At 50.9% G+C, this 26,915-nt stretch overlaps 1 protein-coding gene across 1 annotated transcript in view; it reads right to left on the bottom strand.

Moving 5' to 3' along the window:
* Window positions 1-26,915, bottom strand: part of LOC136944828 (mannosyl-oligosaccharide 1,2-alpha-mannosidase IA) — a 122,833-nt gene that overhangs the window by 7,758 nt on the left and 88,160 nt on the right. The window contains exons 4-8 of the mRNA XM_067238739.1: window positions 21,133-21,213; window positions 6,064-6,158; window positions 3,569-3,692; window positions 3,077-3,170; window positions 1,778-1,893 (exon numbers count right to left, since the gene is read on the bottom strand). Of these exons, the coding sequence (XP_067094840.1) occupies window positions 1,778-1,893; window positions 3,077-3,170; window positions 3,569-3,692; window positions 6,064-6,158; window positions 21,133-21,213 (510 nt within the window). The remainder of the gene's footprint in view (window positions 1-1,777; window positions 1,894-3,076; window positions 3,171-3,568; window positions 3,693-6,063; window positions 6,159-21,132; window positions 21,214-26,915) is intronic.

The raw sequence follows: 26,915 nt of genomic DNA, 5'->3' as shown, positions 1-26,915 counted from the left end.
TATCGCATGGTTTATGTACAAAAGAACACATGGGCCTACTTTATGGTGAACTGAAGTCAAGGCTCATTGAGATTCCATTCTATCTGGGGTGAGAGACATATAAATCTGCTGCAAAGAAAGACAGAGAGGGAGAGAGAAAGAGAGAGAGTGTGCGAGAGAGGGACAGAGAGAGAGAGAGAGAGAGAGAGAGAGAGAGAGGGGGAGAGAGAGAGAGAGAGAGAGAGAGAGAGAGAGAGAGAGAGAGAGAGAGAGAGAGGGAGAGTTTCTGCAGAGGTGTTGAGTAGCATCTCAGAGTTTACTACCTGGAGTTAGGGTGTGCTTGTTTGTGTGTTATTTCATTCATATCAGTATGAGACATAACTTATTCCTGAGATTTTGATGAAAAATGACCAGATAGGATCACTGTTCTCTTCTCCCCTCTCCTGCCCCCCCTCTCCCCCCTCCCCTCTCCTGCCACCCTCTCACCCCTCCTCTCCAGCCCCCCCCCCCCTCTCCCCCATCCCCTCTCCAGCCCCCCCCCCTCTCCCCCATCCCCTCTCCACCCTCCATCTCCCCCCTCCCCTCTCCTGTCCCTCCGCCCCCCCCAGACACCTCCTTCCCCCCTGGGTGAGAGGGTGAACAGTACCTCCCTCCCCCCTGGGTGAGAGGGTGAACAGTACCTCCTTCCCCCCCTGGGTGAGAGGGTGAACAGTACCTCCCTCCCCCCTGGGTGAGAGGGTGAACAGTACCTCCCTCCCCCCCCTGGGTGAGAGGGTGAACAGTACCTCCCTCCCCCCTGGGTGAGAGGGTGAACAGTACCTCTTTCCCCCCCTGGGTGAGAGGGTGAACAGTACCTCCTTCCCCCCTGGGTGAGAGGGTGAACAGTACCTCTTTCCCCCCCTGGGTGAGAGGGTGAACAGTACCTCCCTCCCCCCTGGGTGAGAGGGTGAACAGTACCTCCCTCCCCCCCCTGGGTGAGAGGGTGAACAGTACCTCCCTCCCCCCTGGGTGAGAGGGTGAACAGTACCTCCTTCCCCCCTGGGTGAGAGGGTGAACAGTACCTCCTTCCCCCCTGGGTGAGAGGGTGAACAGTACCTCCTTCCCCCCCTGGGTGAGAGGGTGAACAGTACCTCCTTCCCCCCCTGGGTGAGAGGGTGAACAGTACCTCCCTCCCCCCCTGGGTGAGAGGGTGAACAGTACCTCCCTCCCCCCCTGGGTGAGAGGGTGAACAGTACCTCCTTCCCCCCCTGGGTGAAAGGGTGAACAGTACCTCCTTCCCCCCCCTGGGTGAGAGGGTGAACAGTACCTCCTTCCCCCCCTGGGTGAGAGGGTGAACAGTACCTCCTTCCCCCCCTGGGTGAGAGGGTGAACAGTACCTCCTTCCCCCCCTGGGTGAGAGGGTGAACAGTACCTCCTTCCCCCCCTGGGTGAGAGGGTGAACAGTACCTCCTTCCCCCCTGGGTGAGAGGGTGAACAGTACCTCCTTCCCCCCCTGGGTGAGAGGGTGAACAGTACCTCCCTCCCCCCTGGGTGAGAGGGTGAACAGTACCTCTTTCCCCCCCTGGGTGAGAGGGTGAACAGTACCTCCTTCCCCCCCTGGGTGAGAGGGTGAACAGTACCTCTTTCCCCCCCTGGGTGAGAGGGTGAACAGTACCTCTTTCCCCCCCTGGGTGAGAGGGTGAACAGTACCTCCTTCCCCCCCTGGGTGAGAGGGTGAACAGTACCTCTTTCCCCCCCTGGGTGAGAGGGTGAACAGTACCTCTTTCCCCCCCTGGGTGAGAGGGTGAACAGTACCTACCTCCAGAGCACTGTAGTACATGGTTTTGGCCTCTTGGTCCGTCTTGTCTGACATCAGGTATGATTTGATGAGATACTCGTAGAAGCTGTCCCCCAGGCCCCCCACAGAGACGTGGTCTGAGACAGAGACAAGCCGTTACTCCTCTAAACACGTTACTCTGCGGCTCCCTGGAAACACTCCCACTGCATCAGGAGCTCAAACAGGATTTAATCAGGGCCAGTGGTGTGTGTGTTCCTGTGTGTGGGGCCAGTGGTGTGCGTGTTCCTGTGTGTGGGGCCAGTGGTGTGCGTGTTCCTGTGTGTGGGGCCAGTGGTGTGCGTGTTCCTGTGTGTGGGGCCAGTGGTGTGCGTGTTCCTGTGTGTGGGGCCAGTGGTGTGCGTGTTCCTGTGTGTGGGGCCAGTGGTGTGCGTGTTCCTGTGTGTGGGGCCAGTGGTGTGCGTGTTCCTGTGTGTGGGGCCAGTGGTGTGCGTGTTCCTGTGTGTGGGGCCAGTGGTGTGCGTGTTCCTGTGTGTGGGGCCAGTGGTGTGCGTGTTCCTGTGTGTGGGGCCAGTGGTGTGCGTGTTCCTGTGTGTGGGGCCAGTGGTGTGCGTGTTCCTGTGTGTGGGGCCAGTGGTGTGCGTGTTCCTGTGTGTGGGGCCAGTGGTGTGCGTGTTCCTGTGTGTGGGGCCAGTGGTGTGTGTGCTCCTGTGTGTGGGGCCAGTGGTGTGCGTGCTCCTGTGTGTGGGGCCAGTGGTGTGCGTGTTCCTGTGTGTGGGGCCAGTGGTGTGCGTGTTCCTGTGTGTGGGGCCAGTGGTGTGCGTGTTCCTGTGTGTGGGGCCAGTGGTGTGTGTGCTCCTGTGTGTGGGGCCAGTGGTGTGCGTGTTCCTGTGTGTGGGGCCAGTGGTGTGCGTGTTCCTGTGTGTGGGGCCAGGCTGAGGGCAGCGGAGGTGATCTGTTGACTCTCCAGCAGGCTGGCTCTGTCCCTGCAGCCAAGTCATCTTAGGCTGATGACTGAGGGGGAATAGGGATGCTGAGTAAACAGGCTTCATGTACTGGAAGTGTGCTCTTCTGAGGACAGTCAGGAAGTGTGCTTTTCTGAGGACTGGAAGAAACTGGGTCCTGAAGGAACCTGATCTGAGCTGTGAGTGTTCATGTTCCCCACATCCTAACCACATGTCCATACCAAGCCTGAGTTAAACTGGAGACAGTGTGTGTGTGTGTGTGTGGGGGGGGGGGGGGGGGGGGGGGGGGGGGGGGGGGGGCAGGTGTGTGTGTTGAGGGGGGCAGGTGTGCCCCTCAGAGGGGGTCTGAGGTACTCACGCTGCACCCAGCTCCCAGTGACCGGACTCAGGAAGTTGGGGTAGAGGCCATGGGGCTTCTCCATCCTGTTCAGGAGCTTCCTGATGTTCATCACCTGCACACACACACACAAACACACACATCCTCAGACAGCCGCCAGCAGCACACATCTACACATGATTCTGACACACACATTAAGATCCATCCCTTATATGGTAGCGTTGGGGTGCAGGTGTTTGTGGCGGGGCTTTGTGGGTAGTGTAGTAGCGTTGGGGTGCAGGTGTTTGTGGCGGGGCATTGTGGGTAGTGTTGTAGCGTCGGGGTGCAGGTGTTTGTGGCGGGGCATTGTGGGTAGTGTAGTAGCGTCGGGGTGCAGGTGTTTGTGGCAGGGCATTGTGGGTAGTGTAGTAGCGTCGGGGTTGCAAGGTGTTTGTGGCGGGGCATTGTGGGTAGTGTAGTAGCGTCGGGGTGCAGGTGTTTGTGGCGGGGCATTGTGGGTAGTGTAGTTGAGACCTTCTCTGTGTAGACAGGGTTTCCTGACAGCTGAGACAGGTGGAGGAACTCCAGATGCAGAGTCCCAAACTCAGCCAGGATGCTGCTACCTGCCGACGCCCAGCCCCAGCTCCAGCTGGTCCCACTGCAACACACACACACCGCACCTGGTGAGCACCGCACACACACACTCACACACCTCACCTGGAGAGCACCGCACACACACACTCACACACCTCACCTGGAGAGCACCGCACACACACACACACACACACCGCACCTGGTGAGCACCGCACACACACCTCATCTGGAGAGCACCGCACACACTCACACACACACACACCGCACCTGGTGAGCGCCGCACACACTCACACACACACACCGCACCTGGTGAGCGCCGCACACACACACTCACACACACCGCACCTGGTGAGCACCGCACACACACACTCACACACCACACCGCACCTGGTGAGCGCCGCACACACTCACACACACACACACCGCACCTGGTGAGCGCCGCACACACACACTCACACACACCGCACCTGGTGGGCACCGCACACACACACTCACACACACCGCACCTGGTGAGCACCGCACACACACACTCACACACACCGCACCTGGTGAGCGCCGCACACACTCACACACACACACACACCGCACCTGGTGAGCGCCGCACACACTCACACACACACACACACCGCACCTGGTGAGCGCCGCACACACTCACACACACACACACACCGCACCTGGTGAGCACCGCACACACACACTCACACACACCGCACCTGGTGAGCACCGCACACACTCACACACACCGCACCTGGTGAGCACCGCACACACACACTCACACACACCGCACCTGGTGAGCACCGCACACACACACTCACACGCACGCACGTATGGAAGTGGGAGGAGGGAGGGAGTCTTCCCTCTTCCCTCCCACAACAATCACCTACTGACTCCTGAGAAGATGATAAATATATATATATATTAGGGCTGGGAAAGTTATCGCGTTAATCTTAGCAATTAATTTCAAATGTTTAACGCATAAAAAATAATTTTGCGGCATTAACGCAAGACCATTTTTGCGTGAACCCGAAAATGCTCAAGCCATTATTTTCAACAGGATACGTTTATTCCTCTTTTTGTAGAAATATTTCAACTACTAATAATCATGACTCGGATAAACCTCATAGGCTGTGTCCTGCTATAGCTTACTGCATCTGTCCTGCGCTGTAACAGCCTGGCTAGCGATCTAACTAGCTAACCTTCACACTCGGTGTGAACAATAGAACTAAGCAAACTAACGTCCAACACGACACATACCAAAATAAACACAAGTTTAACAATAGAAACTTAAAACTATACTTCCGTCAACAAATTAACCCCCCAACCGAATCCCCTTCTGTCCTGCCGCAAGCCTGAAAACCAAGAGCGCAGTTGCGACCCGACATGAACACCGGTGCAAAAAAAAAAAAAAAACGACATTTCCCATTTATGAGTAGTTTGAACCCATCCACCATAGTGGACCTCATTCGGATCAGTACAGAGGCGCCCTCTTTGAAGCCTCTAAATGTGCTGAAAACTGGCTGGCTATCAGCTGGAAAAAGATCAAGCTACAAAGCTTGGCCAAGCCAGTCAGTTTGAAACAATGTTACAATGAATACAAAAAAGTTATACATGAATATGTAATGAATAAATAAGTAAAGAATTCTGTTTCCGGTCAATTTTGTGTAATTCATTCAATAGTCTAATAATGATGCAATGTTTAAAGTTTTGAAAAACAGAAACTGTCTGTGCCCCTAACGTTTTTGTCTGTGCCCCTAAAAATGTTCACTTGGGGGCACAAAAAAAGCAAAAAAAAGATAGCGTAGAGCCCTGTCCAGTATTTTTGATAACCTTCAGGGTTTAAACTTTAAATATTCAACTCGCACTTAAACACTTTGTTGTTTATAAAGTTGCTCCATATATTTGATGGGAATGACTATTCTGTAGTTCCCAGGAGTGATACAGTTCACGAGATGTCATAAAATGTTCTATTTAAAATAAACTTGTGTTAATTGATTTAATTCAGTGTTTTACATGATGATAACGAGCTCTGGGAAAATGTGATTAATCACAGCATATTGTGCGAATAATTTGTACAAAAAAAAAAAGATCGATTCCCAGCCCTAATATATATATATAATGAGGAATATGATATATATAACTACAAATATGCCATCTGGAAAAAGCTATATTAAATATCATGAATAAAAGAGCAGAAGCAATGAGCACAATTTAAGACGTCATTTGAAGTTATTCAGGCGTGAATATAACTGCACGCAACTTTTAAATGTTTCAAATAACAGTGCCACGTTTTCATCTCTGTGAAAGAGAACTGATCATGTGTGTGTGTGCGTGTGCGTGTCTCACCTGCCCAGGTTGATAACTCCCCTGGAAATCCCTGTGTGTGTGTGTGTGTGTGTGTGCATGTGTGTGTGCGTGTGTGCGTGAGTGTGTCTCACCTGCCCAGGTTGATAACTCCCCTGGGTATCCCTGTGGGGGTGTTGAAGGCAGGAAGCAGCTTCTCTCCCAGCTCCAGAACCTTCTGCTTGAACATCTACAGCAAGACAAGATACAGTCAACACACACACCTCCATCACCACCAAGACACAGCACCCAGGAGTCACTTCCATCACCACCAAGACACAGCACCCTGGAGTCACCTCCATCACCTCCACCAAGACACAGCACCCTGGAGTCACTTCCATCACCACCAAGACACAGCACCCTGGAGTCACCTCCATCACCTCCAAGACACAGCACCCTGGAGTCACCTCTACCACCACCAAAACACAGCACCCTGGAGTCACCTCCACCACCACCAAGACACAGCACCCTGGAGTCACCTCCATCACCTCCACCAAGACACAGCACCCAGGAGTCACCTCCACCACCACCAAGACACAGCACCCAGGAGTCACCTCCATCACCTCCACCAAGACACAGCACCCTGGAGTCACCTCCACCACCACCAAAACACAGCACCCAGGAGTCACCTCCACCACCACCAAGACACAGCACCCAGGAGTCACCTCCACCACCACCAAGACACAGCACCCTGGAGTCACCTCCACCACCACCAAGACACAGCACCCTGGAGTCACCTCCACCAAGACACAGCACCCAGGAGTCACCTCCACCACCACCAAGACACAGCACCCAGGAGTCACCTCCATCACCTCCACCAAGACACAGCACCCTGGAGTCACCTCCATCACCTCCACCAAGACACAGCACCCTGGAGTCACCTCCACCTCCACCAAGACACAGCACCCTGGAGTCACCTCCATCACCTCCACCAAGACACAGCACCCTGGAGTCACCTCCATCACCTCCACCAAGACACAGCACCCTGGAGTCACCTCCACCACCACCAAGACACAACACCCAGGAGTCATCTCCACCACCACCAAGACACAGCATCCAGGAGTCACCTCCACCTCCACCAAGACACAGCACCCTGGAGTCACCTCCCCTCCCCTCTTCCCCTCCCCTCCCCTCACCTCCCCTCCCCTCCCCTCAGGGACAGCAGCTGTAAAAGGGTCGAGCACACAGAGCTGTCAGGTCCTGTTCATCACCTCTCTCTCTCTCTCCCTCTCCCCCCCCCCTCTCTCTCTCTCTCTCTCTCTCTCCCTCTCCCTCTCTCCCTCTCTCCCTCCCTCTCTTTTCTTCCCCCCTCTCAATCTCCCTCTCTCTACATTTTGTTTTAATAAGAGAAACATTGCATGGTGGTGTAACTGTTGGTTAGCTGGCAGTTTTGACTGCCCACTAAAGATATCTTTAAAGTCAAAAAGTCTGTCCAAAGAGCCCATGTTCAGCTGCCAGCCTAGTTCTTTCCCCGTGAGACCTGATCTCACCCCCCCTCCTCCCAGACCCTGTGTCTGTATTGTGTTACACACATGTCCTCCTGCCCCCGATTACCCTCCCTCAGTATCAGAGCAGAGACCTCAGTACCCACCACACACACACACCACACACACACACACACACACACACACACACACACATAGCCGTGGTTACAGCTGAATGAAAACAGGAAGTGATGTGCTGCAGCAGTGTAAGAGGATGTCAGAAGGACTTAACCTTCAGTCATGTGACTGCCCCCCCCCCCCAACCAGAGGGACGTGTGTGTGTGTGTGTGAGAGAGAGAGAGAGAGTATTTGTGTGAGTGTGTGTGTGAGGGCACGGGCGGGGGGGGGGGGGGTCAAGTCTGACAGCCACAGAGAGATAGAGAAAGAAGAAAGAGGGGAGAGACAGGAGAGAGGGAGAGAGAAAGGGAGAGAAGAGAGAGGAGATGTCTCTGCTATGACAGTGCTGATGGCAGAGAAAGCTTCAAAGCACTGCCTGCCTCATCAAACACCCAGTAAAGGATCTGTCACACTAGTGTGTGTGTGTGTGTGTGTGAGTGTGTGTGTGTGTGTGTGAGAGAGAAGGTGTGAGTGTGTGTGTGTGTGAGAAGGTGTGAGTGTGTGTGTGTGAGAAGGTGTGTGTGTGTGTGTGTGTGTGTGTGAGAGAAGGTGTGAGTGTGTGTGTGTGTGTGTGTGAGAGAAGGTGTGAGTGTGTGTGTGAGAGAAGGTGTGAGTGTGTGTGTGTGTGTGAGAAGGTGTGTGTGTGTGTGTGTGTGTGAGAGAAGGTGTGAGTGTGTGTGTGTGTGTGTGTGTGTGTGAGAGAAGGTGTGTGTGTGTGTGTGTGTGTGTGTGTGTGAGAGAAGGTGTGTGTGTGTGTGAGAGTAAGTGTGTGTGTGTGTGTGTGTGTGAGAGAAGGTGTGTGTGTGTGTGTGTGAGAGAGAAGGTGTGTGTGTGTGAGAGAAGGTGTGAGTGTGTGTGTGTGAGAGAAGGTGTGAGTGTGTGTGTGTGTGAGAGAAGGTATGTGTGTGAGAGAAGGTGTGAGTGTGTGTGTGTGTGTGTGAGAGAAGGTGTGAGTGTGTGTGTGTGTGTGTGTGTGAGAGAAGGTGTGTGTGTGTGTGTGACAAGGTGTGTGTGTGTGAGTATGTGTGTGAGTATGTGAATATGCACATTTTAATGAAGGGAACAGGCTGTTTATTGAATGATGATTTTCTCCACTATTGTGTCTGTGTGTGTGTGTATGTGTGTGTGTTCATGTGTATGTGTGTGTGTGTGTGTGTGTGTGTGTGCAGGAGGCTGTGTAGAGGGGAGGAGAGTGAGCTTTGTTACCACAAGGCTGTAGTCATTCAGCTGTTTCTAAGCTGCCTGTTCTTGGTTAATATTGCTGTATGCGGCTCAAGTGTCATGTCATCTGTGTGAGCTGGCGTTGTGACAGACACAGTGTGTAATCCCCAGCCTGTCCATTCAGACCCGGGCAGGCTGATCACGCCTGCACCACCCAGATAACACGGAACAAGACCTTCCGTCAGAACCATGTTTAAAGAACCCCCACACCAAAATGAAAAGAAAAAAACACCAAAAGTCAGAGACCAGAGAGACTAGAGACACCAGAGAGACTAGGGAGAGAACAGAGAGACCAGAGAGACTAGGGAGACTAGAGAGACCAGAGAGAGACCAGAGAGACTAGAGAGAGACCAGAAAGACTAGAGAGACCTGAGAGAGACAAGAGAGAGACCAGAGAGAGACCAGATATACCCCCCATACCTCCATCCTGTGGCTCACAGGACAATGTCTGTTTCTCACATCCTCCTTCTCCCCCTTTTCCTTCCTCACCCCTTTTCTACCTTGTCTTCTCCTTCTCTCACCTTCTCTCCTATCACCTTCTCCTCTCCTTCCCCTCTCCTTCTCCGCTCCTTCTCTCCTATCACCTTCTCTCCTATCACCTTCTCCTCTCCTTCCCCTCTCCTCACCCCCCCCCCCCCTCCTCCTCAGACTACAGATATGGTGTTCTGTATGAAGGTGTTTATGAGTGCAGGTCCAAGCACGATGGTTTTGTTCTGAAGTGCGGAGCGATGGAAACGCTTTCCCTCCTCCCATTGGCCAACGCTAGCCGGGCTTCCTGTTGCCGCACGGATGCTGTTGCCATGGTTACGACACTGGCTGCTAGCGAGTCATAGTAGCTCCATCTGTCTCCTGTGCCAGGCGGGCACTCAAACACACACACTGTCTCCATCAATTTACCAAGAAGGACTGGAAGGTGGATGAGGGAGGGGCGGTGAGTAGGAAGGGGGAGGAGAGGAGATGAGGGATGGGGAGGAGGAGGGGGGGGGGAGGAAGGAGGAGGAGGATGAGAGGGATGGGGAGGGAGGAGAAGGGTATAAGGGGGGGGGAGGAGGAGGAGGGGGGAGGATGAGAGAGGAGGGGTCTGTGATGGACACTGTAAGGATGCTTACAGGTGTGTGTGTGTGTGTGTGTGTGTGTGGGAGTGGGGATGAATGGGAGTGTATATGTGTGCATTGCGATAGAGAGAGGAAGACAGAGAGGTGGAGTTAGTGAGAGACAGGGAGAGATGTAAATAAAGGGAAGTAAAGACAGACAGGTAGATAGAAAGAAGCAGAGGTGGGGAGAGACATTTATAAAGACGAGGGAAAAAAGCTACTGAGAGGAGAGACAGAGAAAAGTAAAGAGAGAGAGAAGTAGAGAAAGAAGGAGAGAGAGAGAAGTAGGGGGGGTCAGGTTGCAAAATTACAATGTGTATATCCCTGTAAGTAGAGAGAGAGAGAGAAAGAGAATGATTTAGAGAAAGAAGGAGAGAGAGAGATAAGTAGAGAGAGACAGCAAGGTGATGTGAGGACATCATCTTGTCGTGGAGAAACAGACATGCTGGAACCCGCTGGATCTCTCCCTCCTCCTCTCTCCCTCCTCCTCCCCTCCTCCTCTCTTCCTCCTCTCTCCCTCCTCTTCCCCTCTCTCCTCTCCCTCCTCCTCCTCTCCCTCCTCCTCTCTTCCTCCTCTCTCCCTCCTCTTCCCCTCTCTCCTCTCCCTCCTCCTCTCTCCTCCCCTCTCTCCCTCCTCCCCTCTCTCCTCTCTTCCTCCTCTTCCCCTCTCTCCTCTCCCTCCTCCTCTTTCCCTCCTCCTCTCTCCCTCCTCTTCCCCTCTCTCCTCTCCCTCCTCCTCTTTCCCTCCTCCTCTCTTCCTCCTCTTCCCCTCTCTCCTCTCCCTCCTCCTCTTTCCCTCCTCCTCTCTTCCTCCTCTCTCCCTCCTCCTCCCCTCTCTCCTCTCCCTCCTCCTCCCCTCTCTCCTCTCCTTCCTCCTCTCTCCCTCCTCCTCCCCTCCTCCTCTCTTTCTCCTCTCTCCCTCCTCCTCCCCTCCTCCTCTCTTCCTCTCCTCTCCCTCCTCCTCCCCTCTCTTTCCTCCTCTCTCCTCTCCCTCCTCCTCTCTTCCTCCTCTCTCCCTCCTCCTCCCCTCTCTCTCCCTCCTCCTCCCCTCCTCCTCCCCTCTCTCCTCTCCTTCCTCCTCTCTTGCTCCTCTCTCCCTCCTCCTCCCCTCTCTCCTCTCCTTTCTCCTCTCTTCCTCCTCTCTCCCTCCTCCTCCCCTCTCTCCTCTCCTTCCTCCTCTTCCTCTCCCACCCTGCCATGTTACCATGGTTACTCCTAGACACCATACGCTCCAAGAAGACAGAGGGTGGGACATGGGGCTATATATCCCATTCCTCACATGGCTGCGAGTGTGTGTGTGTGGGATAGAGAGGGAAGGAAGGAGGGAGGGAGAGAGAGAAAAAGGAAAAATAACGACCACAAAGTCACATTCACGCTGATTTCCAACCTTTCATGAACACATTCGCTCATCTCTAGGAGAGGCACATGTGGGAATAAAACAGACCATTTTGCTAATTGGAACTGAGAATTATGCATTTTCTGTAATAATTATGAAAATGTGCACTACTACAATGACTATTCCCGCAACCACAGGTAGTACGGCTGCTAAAAGAGTCCCTTATCCAGGATCCAGTTTTTGACTGGAGAGCTCAGACCTACAGTCTGACTGGAGAGCTCAGACCTACAGCCTGACTGAAGAGCTCAGACATACAGTCTGACTGGAGAGCTCAGACCTACAGCCTGACTGGAGAGCTCAGACCTACAGCCTGACTGGAGAGCTCAGACCTACAGCCTGACTGGAGGGCTCAGACCTACAGCCTGACTGGAGAGTTCAGACATACAGTCTGACTGGAGAGCTCAGACCTACAGTCTGACTGGAGAGTTCAGACATACAGTCTGACTGAAGAGCTCAGACATACAGTCTGACTGGAGAGTTCAGACATACAGTCTGACTGGAGAGCTCAGACCTACAGTCTGACTGAAGAGCTCAGACCTACAGCCTGACTGGAGGGTTCAGACCTACAGTCTGACTGAAGAGCTCAGACCTACAGCCTGACTGGAGGGTTCAGACATACAGTCTGACTGGAGAGCTCAGACCTACAGCCTGACTGGAGAGCTCAGACCTACAGTCTGACTGAAGAGCTCAGACCTACAGTCTGACTGGAGGGTTCAGACATACAGTCTGACTGGAAATCTCAGACCTACAGTCTGACTGGAGAGCTCAGACCTACAGTCTGACAGGAGAGCTCAGACCTACAGTCTGACAGGAGAGTTCAGACCTACAGTCTGACTGGAAAGCTCAGACCTACAGTCTGACAGGAGAGTTCAGACATACAGTCTGACTGGAGAGCTCAGACCTACAGCCTGACTGGAGAGCTCAGACCTACAGTCTGACTGAAGAGCTCAGACCTACAGTCTGACAGGAGAGTTCAGACCTACAGTCTGACTGGAGAGCTCAGACCTACAGTCTGACTGGAGGGCTCAGACCTACAGTCTGACAGGAGAGTTCAGACCTACAGTCTGACTGGAAAGCTCAGACCTACAGTCTAACTGGAGAGCTCAGACCTATAGTCTGACTGGAGGGTTCAGACCTACAGTCTGACTGGAGAGCTCAGACCTACAGTCTAACTGGAGGGTTCAGACCTACAGTCTGACTGGAGGGTTCAGACCTACAGTCTGACTGGACAGCTCAGACCTACAGTCGTGGCCATAAGTTTTGGCAGTGACGCACTTTTTTTGTTTTGCAAAGTCTGCTGGTTCAGTATTTGAGGGATATGTTTCTATGAAATACTGGAAAACAATAATGCACATTTCATAGGTTTAAAAAAAAAAAATTGGCAACATCTTTCAATATATGTAAATAGTCCCCTCTTTAACAGCAATAAATCTGCTCTTAAAATCGAATCAGAATGAAAGAGTGATTTCACCTGGCTAGAACTAGTTCATACATTCCCTTGTGCTGATAATAAGAATTAGTGGAATTACATTAGCAGTCATTTTCTGCCAGGGCCCAAAAACTGTGAAATGCGGGTTTATGTGGATTTTATTTAAAATCCATTTGATCACTCTGCACAATAATTCAGTAACAATGTGAATCAACACCACAACAACTGAAGCAGCAAAAAGAGAGAGAGAGAGAGAGAGAGAGGGTGAGGGAGACAGAGAGAGAGACAGAGAGACAGAGAGACAGAGAGGGAGAGAAGAAGAGAGAGAGATATGCTGAGAGAGGGAGACAGAGAGAGAGAGAGAGAGACAGAGAGAGAGAGGGAGAGGGAGAGAAGAAGAGAGAGAGAGAGACAGAGAGAGAGAGAGAGAGGGTGAGGGAGAGAAGAAGAGAGAGAGAGATATTCTGTGTAGCTCCACTAAGGAAGATGTACTATATGGGACTCAAACGATTGATTTCTCCTTTTTCTTAGACTTGTGTGTTTTGTTGAGGTGCGTGTTGGTGTCTGCGTGTCTGTGTGTGTATGTGATTCTGTGTGTGGGTCTCTGTGTGGGTCTGTGTGTGTGTGTGTATCCTTGTGTCTGTGTTGTACACACATTGCTGTTCCATTAATTTGTACCATATTTGTGGCCACTAAGCAGGACTGGAGCAACCAGTCTGGTGTCGGGTCCTGATAAAAACCCTCATGTATGAGGCAGCTGGTTACAGAGTAACACAGAGTAACACAGAGTAATACAGAGTAATACAGAGTAACACAGAGTAACACAGAGTAACACAGAGTAATACAGAGTAACACAGTAACACAGAGTAACACAGAGTAATACAGAGTAAAACAGAGTAACACAGAGTAACACAGAGTAGCTGTGTTACCTCTCTTTCCAGAAAGAGAGGTAACGCAAACTTTTGGTCAGTGTCCATGGTGACTGACTCTGTGAACCTAACCTGCTCGCTAGCAGGTTTCAATAACAAACTCTGCATTTCTACCTATCCCCTCCCACTTTCTGAGCCTGATAGCGTTGGCAGACATGGGGTGTCCTTTCCTGGTTCAGCCGACCGATCTCAAACAAAATGTAATTCACTTAGTTATACGTTGGGAGAGGATCATAAGACGGCGATTCGATGTGCTTTAATTCCCTGATGAATACCTAAGTTAACGTTACCGTTTCCCGTCACACAGCCATTTTCATGGCTGTGAAATAAAGACAAATCATTGAAATTTCATTCGGTCTTCTTCATTGCCTACAAATATAAATCAAACATCTCTCTCTGGTCTGCTGTCACTAACGATATCACTGTCCCTAAACACGACACCAAATTTGAGAAAACATAAAAGTTTTGAGTGTGTTGTTGGATGAGTTTGGCCAATCACAGCATTGCTGCCTCACAACTCCTGAAGTGTAGCCTGTAGGGACACCCACCATGCACAGACAGCGCCGCTAAAACACACTGTAGAGAAAAGTATGTGGTTTTCTGTGATGTGATGTTTTCTGTGTGAATGAGAATTCATGCTATTGTTCCTCCAATTTACATTATTCACCTGTGACCATGCACCCTCCTGTAACTGGTGTTCCAGCAAATACATTTCAAGATTAGCCTTTATTCTTCTGCCCTAAGTACACCATCTCTTGGTCAGTGTTTGGCACTTGCTTTATGAGATTCAGTTTGTACAACTCCTTCACTGGTAACTGGGAATACACGAGATTACATTAAATTCAACAGTTCCTCATGCAGAATTCACCTGCCATTAACTGAACATCTCACTATGTTGAGCTTCCATGCTCTGTTCAACAGGATCACAATGTGCAAATAGTTTTCTATTCATTATTCTCATCATTTCAGTGTAACTGAAAATTCCACACAAGCCTGTAAATAAAAGCAGGCTACATGTGGAGAGAACTACCAGCAGCTACCATACTTAGGCATCTCTGCATCCATCTCTGCTGAAGCAGTCAATGTCTCTTCATCATCTTAATCATCATCATCATCCTGTGATGTAAAGCATTCTGTTTGGGGTTACTGCTACTACAAGTTGAAATAAGCACCAACTGATATTTACTCTGTATCATGTCAGATATGTTTTAAACCAAGGTGACGTAGGCTACAACCACAAGCTTATAGGCCTAAGCCTATATACAAGCTTAGGCTTGTATATGCCTTACCTTTTCGTAGTATGTCTTTATATTTACAGTAATAGGCCTATAACATTTAACATGCTATTTTATTAAGTCCACCCTTATTTCACCTGTAATATTAACGGACAGTGTGGTTAAATGTTCAATGTATGGACTGGCTACTGCATTTAAATGTATGCATCTCCTACGCTGCTACAGCCGCGTTGCTTTTTTGCGGAATATGTGCTCAGATTCACCATAAACAGGCATTAACACTTCTATCTGATGTGTGGTGAAGTATTTTGCCGCCGGGTGCCATGGTGGATCCTAGTATCGGAGTTCCATTGATGTTGGCTTTTAATAGTTCTCATGCCCGCGCTTAACTCAGCGTGGACGTACTCGTTAATTTAACTAATTCAAATCAGCTTTTCTGGAACCTAAAAACCGAAAACACTGTTTATCCTGTGATACATCACAACCAGGAGATCACTGTTTATCCTGTGATACATCACACCCTGGAGATCACTGTTTATCCTGTGATACATCACACCCTGGAGATCACTGTTTATCCTGTGATACATCACAACCAGGAGATCACTGTTTATCCTGTGATACATCACACCCTGGAGATCACCTGTTTATCCTGTGATACATCACAACCAGGAGATCACTGTTTATCCTGTGATACATCACAACCAGGAGATCACTGTTTATCCTGTGATACATCACACCCTGGAGATCACTGTTTATCCTGTGATACATCACAACCAGGAGATCACTGTTTATCCTGTGATACATCACAACCAGGAGATCACTGTTTATCCTGTGATACATCACAACCAGGAGATCACCTGTTTATCCTGTGATACATCACACCCTGGAGATCACTGTTTATCCTGTGATACATCACAACCAGGAGATCACTGTTTATCCTGTGATACATCACAACCAGGAGATCACTGTTTATCCTGTGATACATCACAACCAGGAGATCACTGTTTATCCTGTGATCCATCACACCCTGGAGATCACTGTTTATCCTGTGATACATCACAACCAGGAGATCACTGTTTATCCTGTGATACATCACACCCTGGAGATCACTGTTTATCCTGTGATACATCACAACCAGGAGATCACTTTTTATCCTGTGATACATCACACCCTGGAGATCACTGTTTATCCTGTGATACATCACACCCTGGAGATCACTGTTTATCCTGTGATACATCACAACCAGGAGATCACTGTTTATCCTGTGATACATCACACCCTGGAGATCACTGTTTATCCTGTGATTCCTGCTGCTGAGCCTCCGAGCTTCCCTGCTTCACAGCTTCATTAATGGAGCTGCAGCTTTATGAAAACACACACTCAATTACCTCCTAGATGAATGTGTTAGCGTGGCTGGTGTGCTACTGGGCCAGGTGACACAGACACACACATACACCGCACACACATACACACACACACACACACAACACTCACACAGACACCACACACATCACACACACATACACTGCGCATACACACACACACACACACACACACGCACACACACACACACACACGACTGCCCAAATGAGATCCAGTCACACCAGCATCTCCAGCACCATTATTCATACTGCTGCCTGTATCGCCTCGGCAATATTAATGCTGCCTGCATCTCCGTGGCAATATTAATGACAAAATATAGGCGCCTATATAATTAGGCTATATATTCCAAAAAACGAAAAACAGACGCGAGATAAAGCTGTTTTCACATATTTCAGACAATTTGCTTCTTGCTCCTCTCTCCATACCTCCTCCTCTCCTCTCGTCCCCAGTGAGAAGACACTGTGCAGCAGCAGATTGATCCTGGACAGATCGATGCATATCTCCACTTCCCCCCTCGACCCTGCCACCCTTCTGCAGTTTATATACTGTCCCATAAACCTGACAACTGTCACGTTAATGTGAGCGCTAAGGCAGGGGTGCGTGTGGGGGGGGGGGCAGTAAAACCTTCCTCTCCTCCGTTAGGGAAGACGAAAGGGCGGAGCAGGGCATGGTCATGTTTACAGTAGAGCATGGTCGTGTTTACAGTAGAGCATGGTCGTGTTGAGTACAGTAGAGCATGGTTGTGTTTACAGTAGAGCATGGTCGTGTTGAGTACAGTAGAGAATGGTTGTGTTTACAGTAGAGCATGGTCGTGTTGAGTACAGTAGAGCATGGTTGTGTTTACAGTAGAGCATGGTCGTGTTGAGTACAGTAGAGCATGGTCGTGTTTACAGTAGAGCATGGTTGTGTTTACAGTAGAGCATGGTCGTGTTGAGTACAGTAGAGAATGGTTGTGTTTACAGTAGAGCATGGTCGTGTTGAGTACAGTAGAGCATGGTTGTGTTTACAGTAGAGCATGGTCGTGTTGAGTACAGTAGAGCATGGTCGTGTTTACAGTAGAGCATGGTTGTGTTTACAGTAGAGCATGGTCGTGTTGAGTACAGTAGAGCATGGTCGTGTTTACAGTAGAGCATGGTTGTGTTTACAGTAGAGCATGGTCCAGTTTACAGTAGAGCATGGTTGTGTTTACAGTAGAGCATGGTCGTGTTGAGTACAGTAGAGAATGGTTGTGTTTACAGTAGAGCATGGTCGTGTTGAGTACAGTAGAGCATGGTTGTGTTTACAGTAGAGCATGGTCGTGTTGAGTACAGTAGAGCATGGTTGTGTTTACAGTAGAGCATGGTCGTGTTGAGTACAGTAGAGCATGGTCGTGTTTACAGTAGAGCATTGCTGTGTTTACAGTAGAGCATGGTCGTGTTTACAGTAGAGCATAGAGCCCGACCGATAAATTATTTTTAAGGCCAATACCGCTACAAATATTTGGTGATTTAAAAATACGATATTCCGATATCGGCCGAAATCTAAAAAAATATTTTTAAAATCCAGAAACGCGTAACAAAACAAACTGATTTCCCTAACAGTAGTTATTTGTAGTTTACATATAGTCACTTTTAGTAGAAGTTTTTATCCAGAGCGACTACGTACAGGGACATTCCCCGAGGCAAGTAGGGTTAAGTGCCTTCCCAAGGACACAACGTCATTTGACATGGCCGGGAATCTAATCAGCAACCTTCTGATTAATAGCCTGATTCCTTAACTGCTCAGCCATCTGACTCCTGTTATTATTTCCTCACTAAAATAATATGTTAATGCAGTTTCTGATAAATTTATAAAAATACAAACTTAAGATATGAAACTTAAACTCCTTTGAACAAAAACACGATAAAAATAAATAAATAAAAATAAATAAATGGCCAATATCGGCCGATAATATCGGCCCGCCGATATATCGGTCAGGCTGTAGTAGAGCATGGTCGTGTTTAGAGTAGAGCATGGTCGTGTTGAGTACAGTAGAGCATAGCTGTGTTTACAGTAGAGCATAGCTGTGTTTACAGTAGATTAGAGGCAGAGACATAAGCCTACAGACATAACCAAGCAGGGTTCCATCTGCAGGGAACAGCTTTTTTCTTAAATACACTTTTAAGCTAAGGGAGTCAAATGGCCAAGCGGTTAGGGAATCGGGCTCGTAATCTGAAGGGTTCGATTCCCGGCCGTGCCAAATGACGTTGTGTCCTTGGGCAAGGCACTTCACCCTACTTGCCTCGGGGGGAATGTCCCTGTACTTACTGTAAGTCGCTCTGGATAAGAGCGTCTGCTAAATGACTAAATGTAAATGTAAGCTCTTCTGCAATAAAAAGACAAATGAACAAACACACACCACAACGCAGCATGCCTCCAGGCCCAGTGTGGGATGTGACTGGTCTACAGACAGGGCAGGAGGCAGGAACAGAGATGTGTCTATATGGATCGCAGGGTTCCTGATTACACAGAAGAAGAGAGAAGAGATTTCCTCCTCCCCACAGCTCTCTCTCTCTCTCTCTCTCTATCGCTCCTCAGCCTCTCTCTCACTCCCCCAGCCTCCCCCCCCCTCTCTCTCTCTCTCCCCACCCCCCCCCCTCTCTCTCTCCACCTCCCAGCCCCCCCCCTCTCTCTCTCTCCACCCCCAGCCTCCCCCCCTCTCTCTCTCTCTCTTTCTCTCTCGAAACCCCAGCCCCCCCCTCTCTTTCTCTCTCCACCGCCCCAGCCCCCCCTCTCTCTTCGACCCCCCAGCCTCCCCCCCCCTCTCTCTCTCTCCACCCCCCAGCCCCCCACCCCCTCTCTCTCTCTCTCCACCCCCCAGCCTCCCCCCCTCTCTCTCTCTCTCTCCACCCCACAGCCCCCCCTCTCTCTCTCCACCCCCCAGCCCCCCCCTCTCTCTCTCTCTCCACCCCACAGCCCCCCCCCTCTTCTCTCTCACCACCCCCAGCCCCCCCACAGCTCTCTCTCTCCACCCCCCAGCCCCCCCCTCTCTCTCTCTCCACCCCGCAGCCCCCCCCCTCTCTGTCACTCTCCAACCCCCAGCCCCCCCCCTCTCTCTCTCTCCACCCCCCAGCCCCCCCCTCTCTCTCTCTCTCCACCCCGCAGCCCCCCCCTCTCTCTCTCTCTCCACCCCCCAGCCCCCCCCTCTCTCTCTCTCTCCACCCCGCAGCCCCCCCCCTCTCTCTCTCTCTCCAAATCCCTTTTTCTCTCTCTATCTCCATCCTCCAGCCCCTCTCTCTCTCTCCATCCTCCAGCCCCTCTTTACTTTACCCTCCTTCTCTGTCTCTCCCTCTCTCCCATCTGTACCCAGGGCTCTAGCCGGGAGACGACAGCTCAGGGCTGCAGCTCCCTGCCCCCTGGTGCACGCATCTTCACCCAGCCACTGGCTGCCAGCAATTTCAGCAAACTACATTTCCCAGAAGGCCATAGTGATGCATAATAACACCCACTATCTCTCATTTTAGTCTCAAACTCAATTTTCATTTTCCACCAGCCTGGCCATTTCTAAGCAGCTGTGGAGGTTGTGAAGGTCAGGAGAAGCACTCAGCCCCCCAACTCGCCCCCACCCCCTTTCCCCCCCCAGCCCCCCCACCCCCCTTCACCCCAGCCTCCTTCCCCCCCCAGCCCCCCACCCCCTTCACCCCAGCCTCCTTCCCCCCAGCCCCCCCACCACACCAGGACCAGATGAATCACGCTGTCACCACCAGATGTAACACACACTTTCACATTTATTCTATTGCCTGTTCAAACCTCGACTGTAGAGCAAGGGTGGGTGGGGGGCAGTGGTAGATTTACTATGGAGGGGATACGCAGGGAGGGAGGGGGAAGAAGGGGGAGGGAGGGTAAAGGTAGCGGGAGAGAGAGAGAGAGGGAGGAGAGAGAAACAGACAGATGGGGGGATTCCTCACAGTGATGGTGTGTGTGAACAAACATGATATATTTAGAGAAGTAGGTCACCTAAATTAAAGAAGGAATATCCGAGTGTTACAGAATAGAACCACCCTCCCCCTTTTCTCCTTAATCCTCCCCTCCTCCCCTCCTCCCTTCCTCCTTTCCTCCTCAGCCTCCCCCTAATCCCTCCTCCCCTTCCCCCTCCACTCCTCCCATCCCCACAGATTCCAGGCATGGTGTTAATTTAATTCACACCCTCAGGACTGACAGTTGGGAAAACCTTGTTCCTGAAACACCACCTCCCTCTCTCTCTCTCTCTCTGTATGTCTCTTTTAACCTCTCTCTCCTCTCTCTCCATCTTTCTTCTTCTATTGCACTCTCTGTGCCTCTAAATCTCTCTCTCCATCTCCACCCCCCCCTCTCTCCCACTCCAGTCTGGACCCAGAAACCCAGGTACTGCAACACCCCCCCCCCCCAAGCCCCCCCCCCCCACACACACCAGTACCAGGACACTTAACCTGAGTCATAAACACCTGCCTGGACACACACACACGTGAAGGTCTAACAACACTGTTATTAATGATGATTCAGCTCCTCATCCCCCAAGACTCTCTTAAAACACACACACACAGTGTCCAGTGTCCAGAGCGCCAGCAGGAAAACTGGAACCGAAATCCCATAATATTCTCCAGAAATGCTCCCCCATGCCAGGCCGTGTGCTGATGTGAGGAGGCGGAGGGCAGGGAGAAGGGTGGAGGAGAGGGGGGAGAGGGTGGAGGGAGGGCGGGGAGGAGGGTGGAGGAGAGGGGGGAGGGTGGAGGGTGGGCGGGCGGGGAGGAGGGTGGAGGAGAGGGGGGAGGGTGGAGGAGGGCGGGGAGGAGGAGAGGGTGGAGGGAGGGTGGGCGGGGAGCAGGGTGGAGGAGAGGGTGGAGGGTGGAGGGAATGGAAACAGCAGTATTGATCTCACCTCCTCTCCAGTCAGGTAGTAGGCAGACAGGAGTCCTCCAACGTAGCGGATGTTGACCTCAAACAGGGACGCCTCACCGTTCTGCAGAGAGAGGAGAGGGGGAGAGGAGGAGGAGGAGGATGAGAGGAGGTGAGAGGAGGAGGAGAGGAGGAGAGAGGAGGAGGAGAGGAGGAGAAAGGAGAGAGGAGAGGAGGTGAGAGGAGGAATATGTTAGACGTGCTGGTTAAACTAGACTCAGACAGAGTGGTGGAGAAGAGCATCAATGACTGTGTGCATCTTCATGTCTGTGTGTGTCTCTCTCTGTGTGCGTGTCTTTGTGTCTGTGTGTGTCTCTCTGTGTGTGCGTTTGTCTTTGTGTCTGTGTGTCTGTGTGTCTGTGCATACGTGTGGATGATTATTAATAATGTAAATACAGAGAGTTCAGCCGCTGGGCTTCTAATGCTTCTCTGGTGTGTGAAGGAACGTTCTAGATAACGTAAGCTGCTCCTGAAGGCAGACAGCCCACACCAGAGAGGAGATAAGCAGAGCAGAGTCAGGTGTGTGTGTGTGTGGACATCCATCCAGGCCTCTCAGAGAACAGCCCCTCCCTCTGCAGCTGTGGGTGCTGTGATCATCCATCTCTGCGATGGTGATCCAGCTCTCTCCTGGCCGTCCTCCCCAGGCAGAGAGCCCTCTCCTGGCCGTCTTCCCCAGGCACAGGGCTCTCTCCTGGCTGTCCTCCCCAGGCAGAGTGCTCTCTCCTGGCTGTCCTCCCCCAGGCAGAGTGCTCTCTCCTGGCTGTCCTCCCCAGGCAGAGGGCTCTCTCCTGGCTGTCCTCCCCAGGCAGAGGGCTCTCTCCTGGCTGTCCTCCCCAGGCAGAGGGCTCTCTCCTGGCTGTCCTCCCCAGGCAGAGTGCTCTCTCCTGGCTGTCCTCCCCAGGCAGAGGGCTCTCTCCTGGCCCTCCTCCCCAGGCAGAGTGCTCTCTCCTGGCCCTCCTCCCCAGGCAGAGTGCTCTCTCCTGGCTGTCCTCCCCAGTTAGAGGGTTCCTTCACTGGCTCTCACACTGAGAGGTGCAGGGGTATGACAGACAGGCTCACATCACATTGAGGCTGTGATTGGTCTGAAAACCTAAAGCAAGTTTAGCAGCTCCGCTGTGATAGATCAACACTAGCTCCCTGAGTGATCCGTCATGGGTGGTGGTCGTCCTAACTCTTTGTAATGTGAGTCAGGATGAGAGTCCTTAGACACTACATGTATCTGCTGAAGAGACACTGTATGTCACCATAATTACAGACACTTACGCTCAACCCAGGCTTGGATGGAGGCGACACTGAGAGACCCCTTATGAAGGAAATTACTATCTGGAGAGGCGGTGATAAGGAAACTGTAATTGGGAGCTGGAGAGGGCAATTACCTCCAATCTATCTCCTGTAGACTCTGACTATAGACTCCCCCAGCACCTCACACAGCACTTACCAGGTCCTGGAGATCTGAAGATCCACCTTTATGAAACAGGCTGATCGTTGTACTTAGTCATGTGATGTGTTTATTTAGAAGATGTTTCCAAGGTGATGTAAATGGGGGGGGGGGGGAGGTCTGAACCTGGAAATACTTTTGGTGTTGGGTTTTTGGGGAAGAGAGAGATAGGGAGAGAGGTAGGGAGGGAGAGATAGGGAGAGACAGAGAGAAAGGGAAAAAGAGAGGCGAGAGACAGAGAGAGGGAGAAAGAGAGAGGGAGAGAGAAAGGGAGAGAGAGGGAAGGAGAGGAGAGAGACTTAGGTTACTGGTGTGAGGGACAACTCTCTCAAGACATCAACACTGAGGAAGGCAAACTGGCATTTCCATGGCAAAGGGACCAAGTCGCCCTGACAACCAGGGGAGGAGCATGCCAAGTCGCCCTGACAACCAGGGGAGGAGCATGTCTCTGTAATGAAGCATGCTGGGGTCACGTTCTGACCACAGCAGAAGTTTACTGACCGAGCGGTGCGTCTGAATGCACTTCCTGATTACGTTTGGATGATGAAAACTCTGTACTAGCAGTCAGAGCACAGTGAAACTCCCAGTAGCCCGTTGGCATGTGACAGAAACGTTAAGAAAGGTTGCTGTGCCAGGTAGAAGTGTTTATCTGTCTCTGGTGATGGAGGGTCTGACAGACTGATCACACTCCCCAACTCTCCTGTAAATCCCTCAGGCCTTCAGGAGACACCTCCTTAACGCATCTGGCATGAGAGCCGGCCTGTTTACCACACCTATAAACCTTTCTAGAAAAATACACAGTGCACGTCCTTCAACAAGATTAGATTAAAATCTTTTCATTACACTTCATCAGAGATATTTTCTCAGTGTGCTTATCACAGGGAATAGAGGAGAGAAGTAAAGAAGAGGTTGAGAGGGGAGAGGAGCAGAGAGGAGAGAAGGAAAGGATATTTATGTCTAAAACCACAAATTTCAATTAGTGAAAACAGCAGAAGCGCAGAGTAAAGAACAGCTGGCCTTCCACTATTCAGCAGGAATCAGAGCCTTGCTCTCGAGGAAAATCAATTAAATCTCCACACTGCACTATTGTCAAGGGCAGAACGTTAAACACAAATAAATCTAAAGTCTTTCCCTGCAGGCTTCTCAAACAAACGCATGAAAGCTGTGTGCAAATATAATTGCTTCGCTTCTCAATGGTATTAGGCATGAAAACTGATTCAGGTGCAGGAGAATGTCTGTTGTTTTCCCATCTCAGTCTCACAAAGCACCTCATTAGAAGAACCCACCAGGCTGTCTCTCTCCTTCCCTCTCCCCCTCCCCCCCCTCCCCCCTCCCCAACCTCCTCCCCCTCCCCAACCTCCTCCCCCTCCCCCTTCCCCCTTCCCCCTTCCCCCCCCCTCTCTCTCTTTCTCTCTCTCAGTTAAGTTCAGTTCAAAGGGCTTTATTGGCATAAAAAAGAACAATTGTTCATATTGCCAAAGCAACGGTGGAATTACAGAAATATTCATCAATATAAAGAACAGCCTTATATATACTTATATTTCATACACTCACATACAGAGACACACACGGTCGTTCAACATATACATACGTGTAATTACACCACACAGGCGTACAACTGGTATCCATGTTATTATTATTAATGTTGCCATATTATTAATGTTCCAAATAATCGGTAAAAAAAAAAAATCCATATATATACCTAGACACATACACACATATATATATGTATATATCTCCCTCTCTCTCTCTCTCTCTCTCTCTCTCTCTCTCTCTGTTTCCCTCTCTCTTTCTCTCTCCCTCCCTCTCCCTCTCCCTCTCCCTCTCCCTCTCCCTCTCTCTCTCTCTGTCTCCCTCTCTCTTGGTCTCTCTCTCTGTGTGTCTCTGTCTCCCTCTCTCTCTCCCTCTCTCCCCATGTCGGTCAAGCTCCAGCATGTCAGGAGATCACTGCTTTACGGTCTCCATGGACACAAAAGCTTCTTCAATCTACCAATCCTGAGCATGGTAAACAGGTCACTTAGAACAAGACATACATGCTTCTGAATCCTTATACTCTGCCTGCAGGGCTATGACAGATAGGCATGCTAACGGCCCTGTTTCCTGTTCTAATTAGTCTGTACCTCCTTTAATTGTTCTCTTGGAGCTACAACAGAGGGAAATGAAATGGTGCATGCTAATGAATAAATTCTTAGTTAGCAAAAAAGAAGAAAAAAAAGAAGTCTGTTATAGATTGCTGTAGTTGCTTATCTGTCGTGTGTGGCTGGGCCTGTGTTATTGACTGTGTATGACGTGTGCTCTGCTGTTGGTAGTCATTCAGCAGAGCATGGCAGAGATAGCTCTCCGGCACTGCCCAGCTTTGACTAGGACATCAGCCTGACTGGCAACTCTGTGTGCCAGGCTGCAAACAAGACAGTAACACAAGCCCACAGTGGAGCTTTCCCACACCAATACAAAACTAATGGAATTAGTCCATTCTGATAAGTATCTATCATTATTATTGGACAATCCACACACTTTCTGGCTACAGCTAGCTCTCCGCCTGGCTACAGCTAGCTCTCTCCGCCTGGCTACAGCTAGCTCTCTCCGCCTGGCTACAGCTAGCTCTCTCCGCCTGGCTACAGCTAGCTCTCTCCGCCTGGCTACAGCTAGCTCTCTCCGCCTGGCTACAGCTAGCTCTCTCCGCCTGGCTACAGCTAGCTCTCTCCGCCTGGCTACAGCTAGCTCTATCCGCCTGGCTACAGCTAGCTCTATCCGCCTGGCTACAGCTAGCTCTATCCGCCTGGCTACAGCTAGCTCTCTCTGCCTGGCTACAGCTAGCTCTCTCCGCCTGGCTACAGCTAGCTCTCTCCGCCTGGCTACAGCTAGCTCTCTCCGCCTGGCTACAGCTAGCTCCGGCTGGCTACAGCTAGCTCTCTCCGCCTGGCTACAGCTAGCTCTCTCTGCCTGGCTACTCTGCCAACAGCACATAAAGCAGGGGCCTGCTTCTTTAATGTAGAGTAATTATGGTCTTGATTAGTGTCCAAACAGCTTTGGCTGTGCCAAACAGCAGCTCTAATGGCAGCCAGCACCAGGAGCATGCTAACACCTCCACAGTACAGAGAACCTTCACCCTGTAACACAGGAACACTACACACAGTAACCCTGGAACCTTCACCCTGTAACACAGGAACACTACACACAGTAACCCTGGAACCTTCACCCTGTAACACAGGAACACTACACACAGTAACCCTGGAACCTTCACCCTGTAACACAGGAACACTACACACAGTAACCCTGGAACCTTCACCCTGTAACACAGGAACACTACACACAGTATCCCTGGAACATTTCATTGCAAATAACTCTGTTAATGTCCATTTGACCATAAACTTGAACTTGACGGGGTGGTTTACTCAGAGCAGTGCTGGGGGGTGGGCCATGCGTGAGGTAACCTCATTTAGACACATTTTTATATTCACAAGAGAGGTAAACAGAAGCCATTAAAACTCTTACACAACCGCCGTTGAGGGCGGCTCCTCTGATGAAGTTAATGGAGGTCAGAGTGAGGCGCCGTCATCAGGACTGTTCCAGCAGAGACACATCAGAGCTGCTGAGGTGAACATCAGACGAGGGGGGCCGTCTCAACAACCTCACATGAAACAACAACACTAATCACACAGGCCACCTGCGTGGGAGAGGAGAGAGAGGGAGGGGAGAGAGGGAGGGACAGAGATAGAGATAGAGAGAGCGAGAGAGAGGGAGGGAGGGAGGGATTTACTGATAAAACCAAACACGCACATCACCATAGTTCTAAAAGATCTAGTTTCTCATCTGGATTGACGTCACCGTGGCTACGTCTAGAGCTAAGCCACCACAGTTGCGTCTCACTTTCAAATAACCAGAGAGGGCGTACGACAGCGATCAGGGAGAACACAGACTCCAATCCGCTAATCTACTGCCAAATCTAATCTGACAGCTGCTAGGCAGAGATGAAGGGACTGTCCTCCCAGTTCTGACTGTTCCAATCCTCTGTCACCTCCAGGATGGTCATCTGCACAATCTGACTCTCTCCAGATCTCTGCTGTCTGAACAGTCTGGCTGGAGGAGAAAGCAGCCCTGGGAGACAACTCACACACTCACACAGTCTTGGAGAGACCTCACACAGTCTTGGAGAGACCTCACACAGTCTTGGAGAGACCTCACACAGTCTTGGAGAAACCTCACACAGTCTTGGAGAAACCTCACACAGTCTTGGAGAGACCTCACACAGTCTTGGAGAGACCTCACACAGTCTTGGAGAAACCTCTGGCAGGAGCAATCTCTGGTAGCAGACCTCTGGTAGGAGA

Source organism: Osmerus mordax, chromosome 6 (assembly GCF_038355195.1).
Source record: "Osmerus mordax isolate fOsmMor3 chromosome 6, fOsmMor3.pri, whole genome shotgun sequence".
NCBI classification, from domain to species: domain Eukaryota; kingdom Metazoa; phylum Chordata; class Actinopteri; order Osmeriformes; family Osmeridae; genus Osmerus; species Osmerus mordax.
The sequence above is the reverse complement of the archived record's forward strand: the minus strand, read 5'-3'. Positions and strand labels throughout refer to the sequence as shown.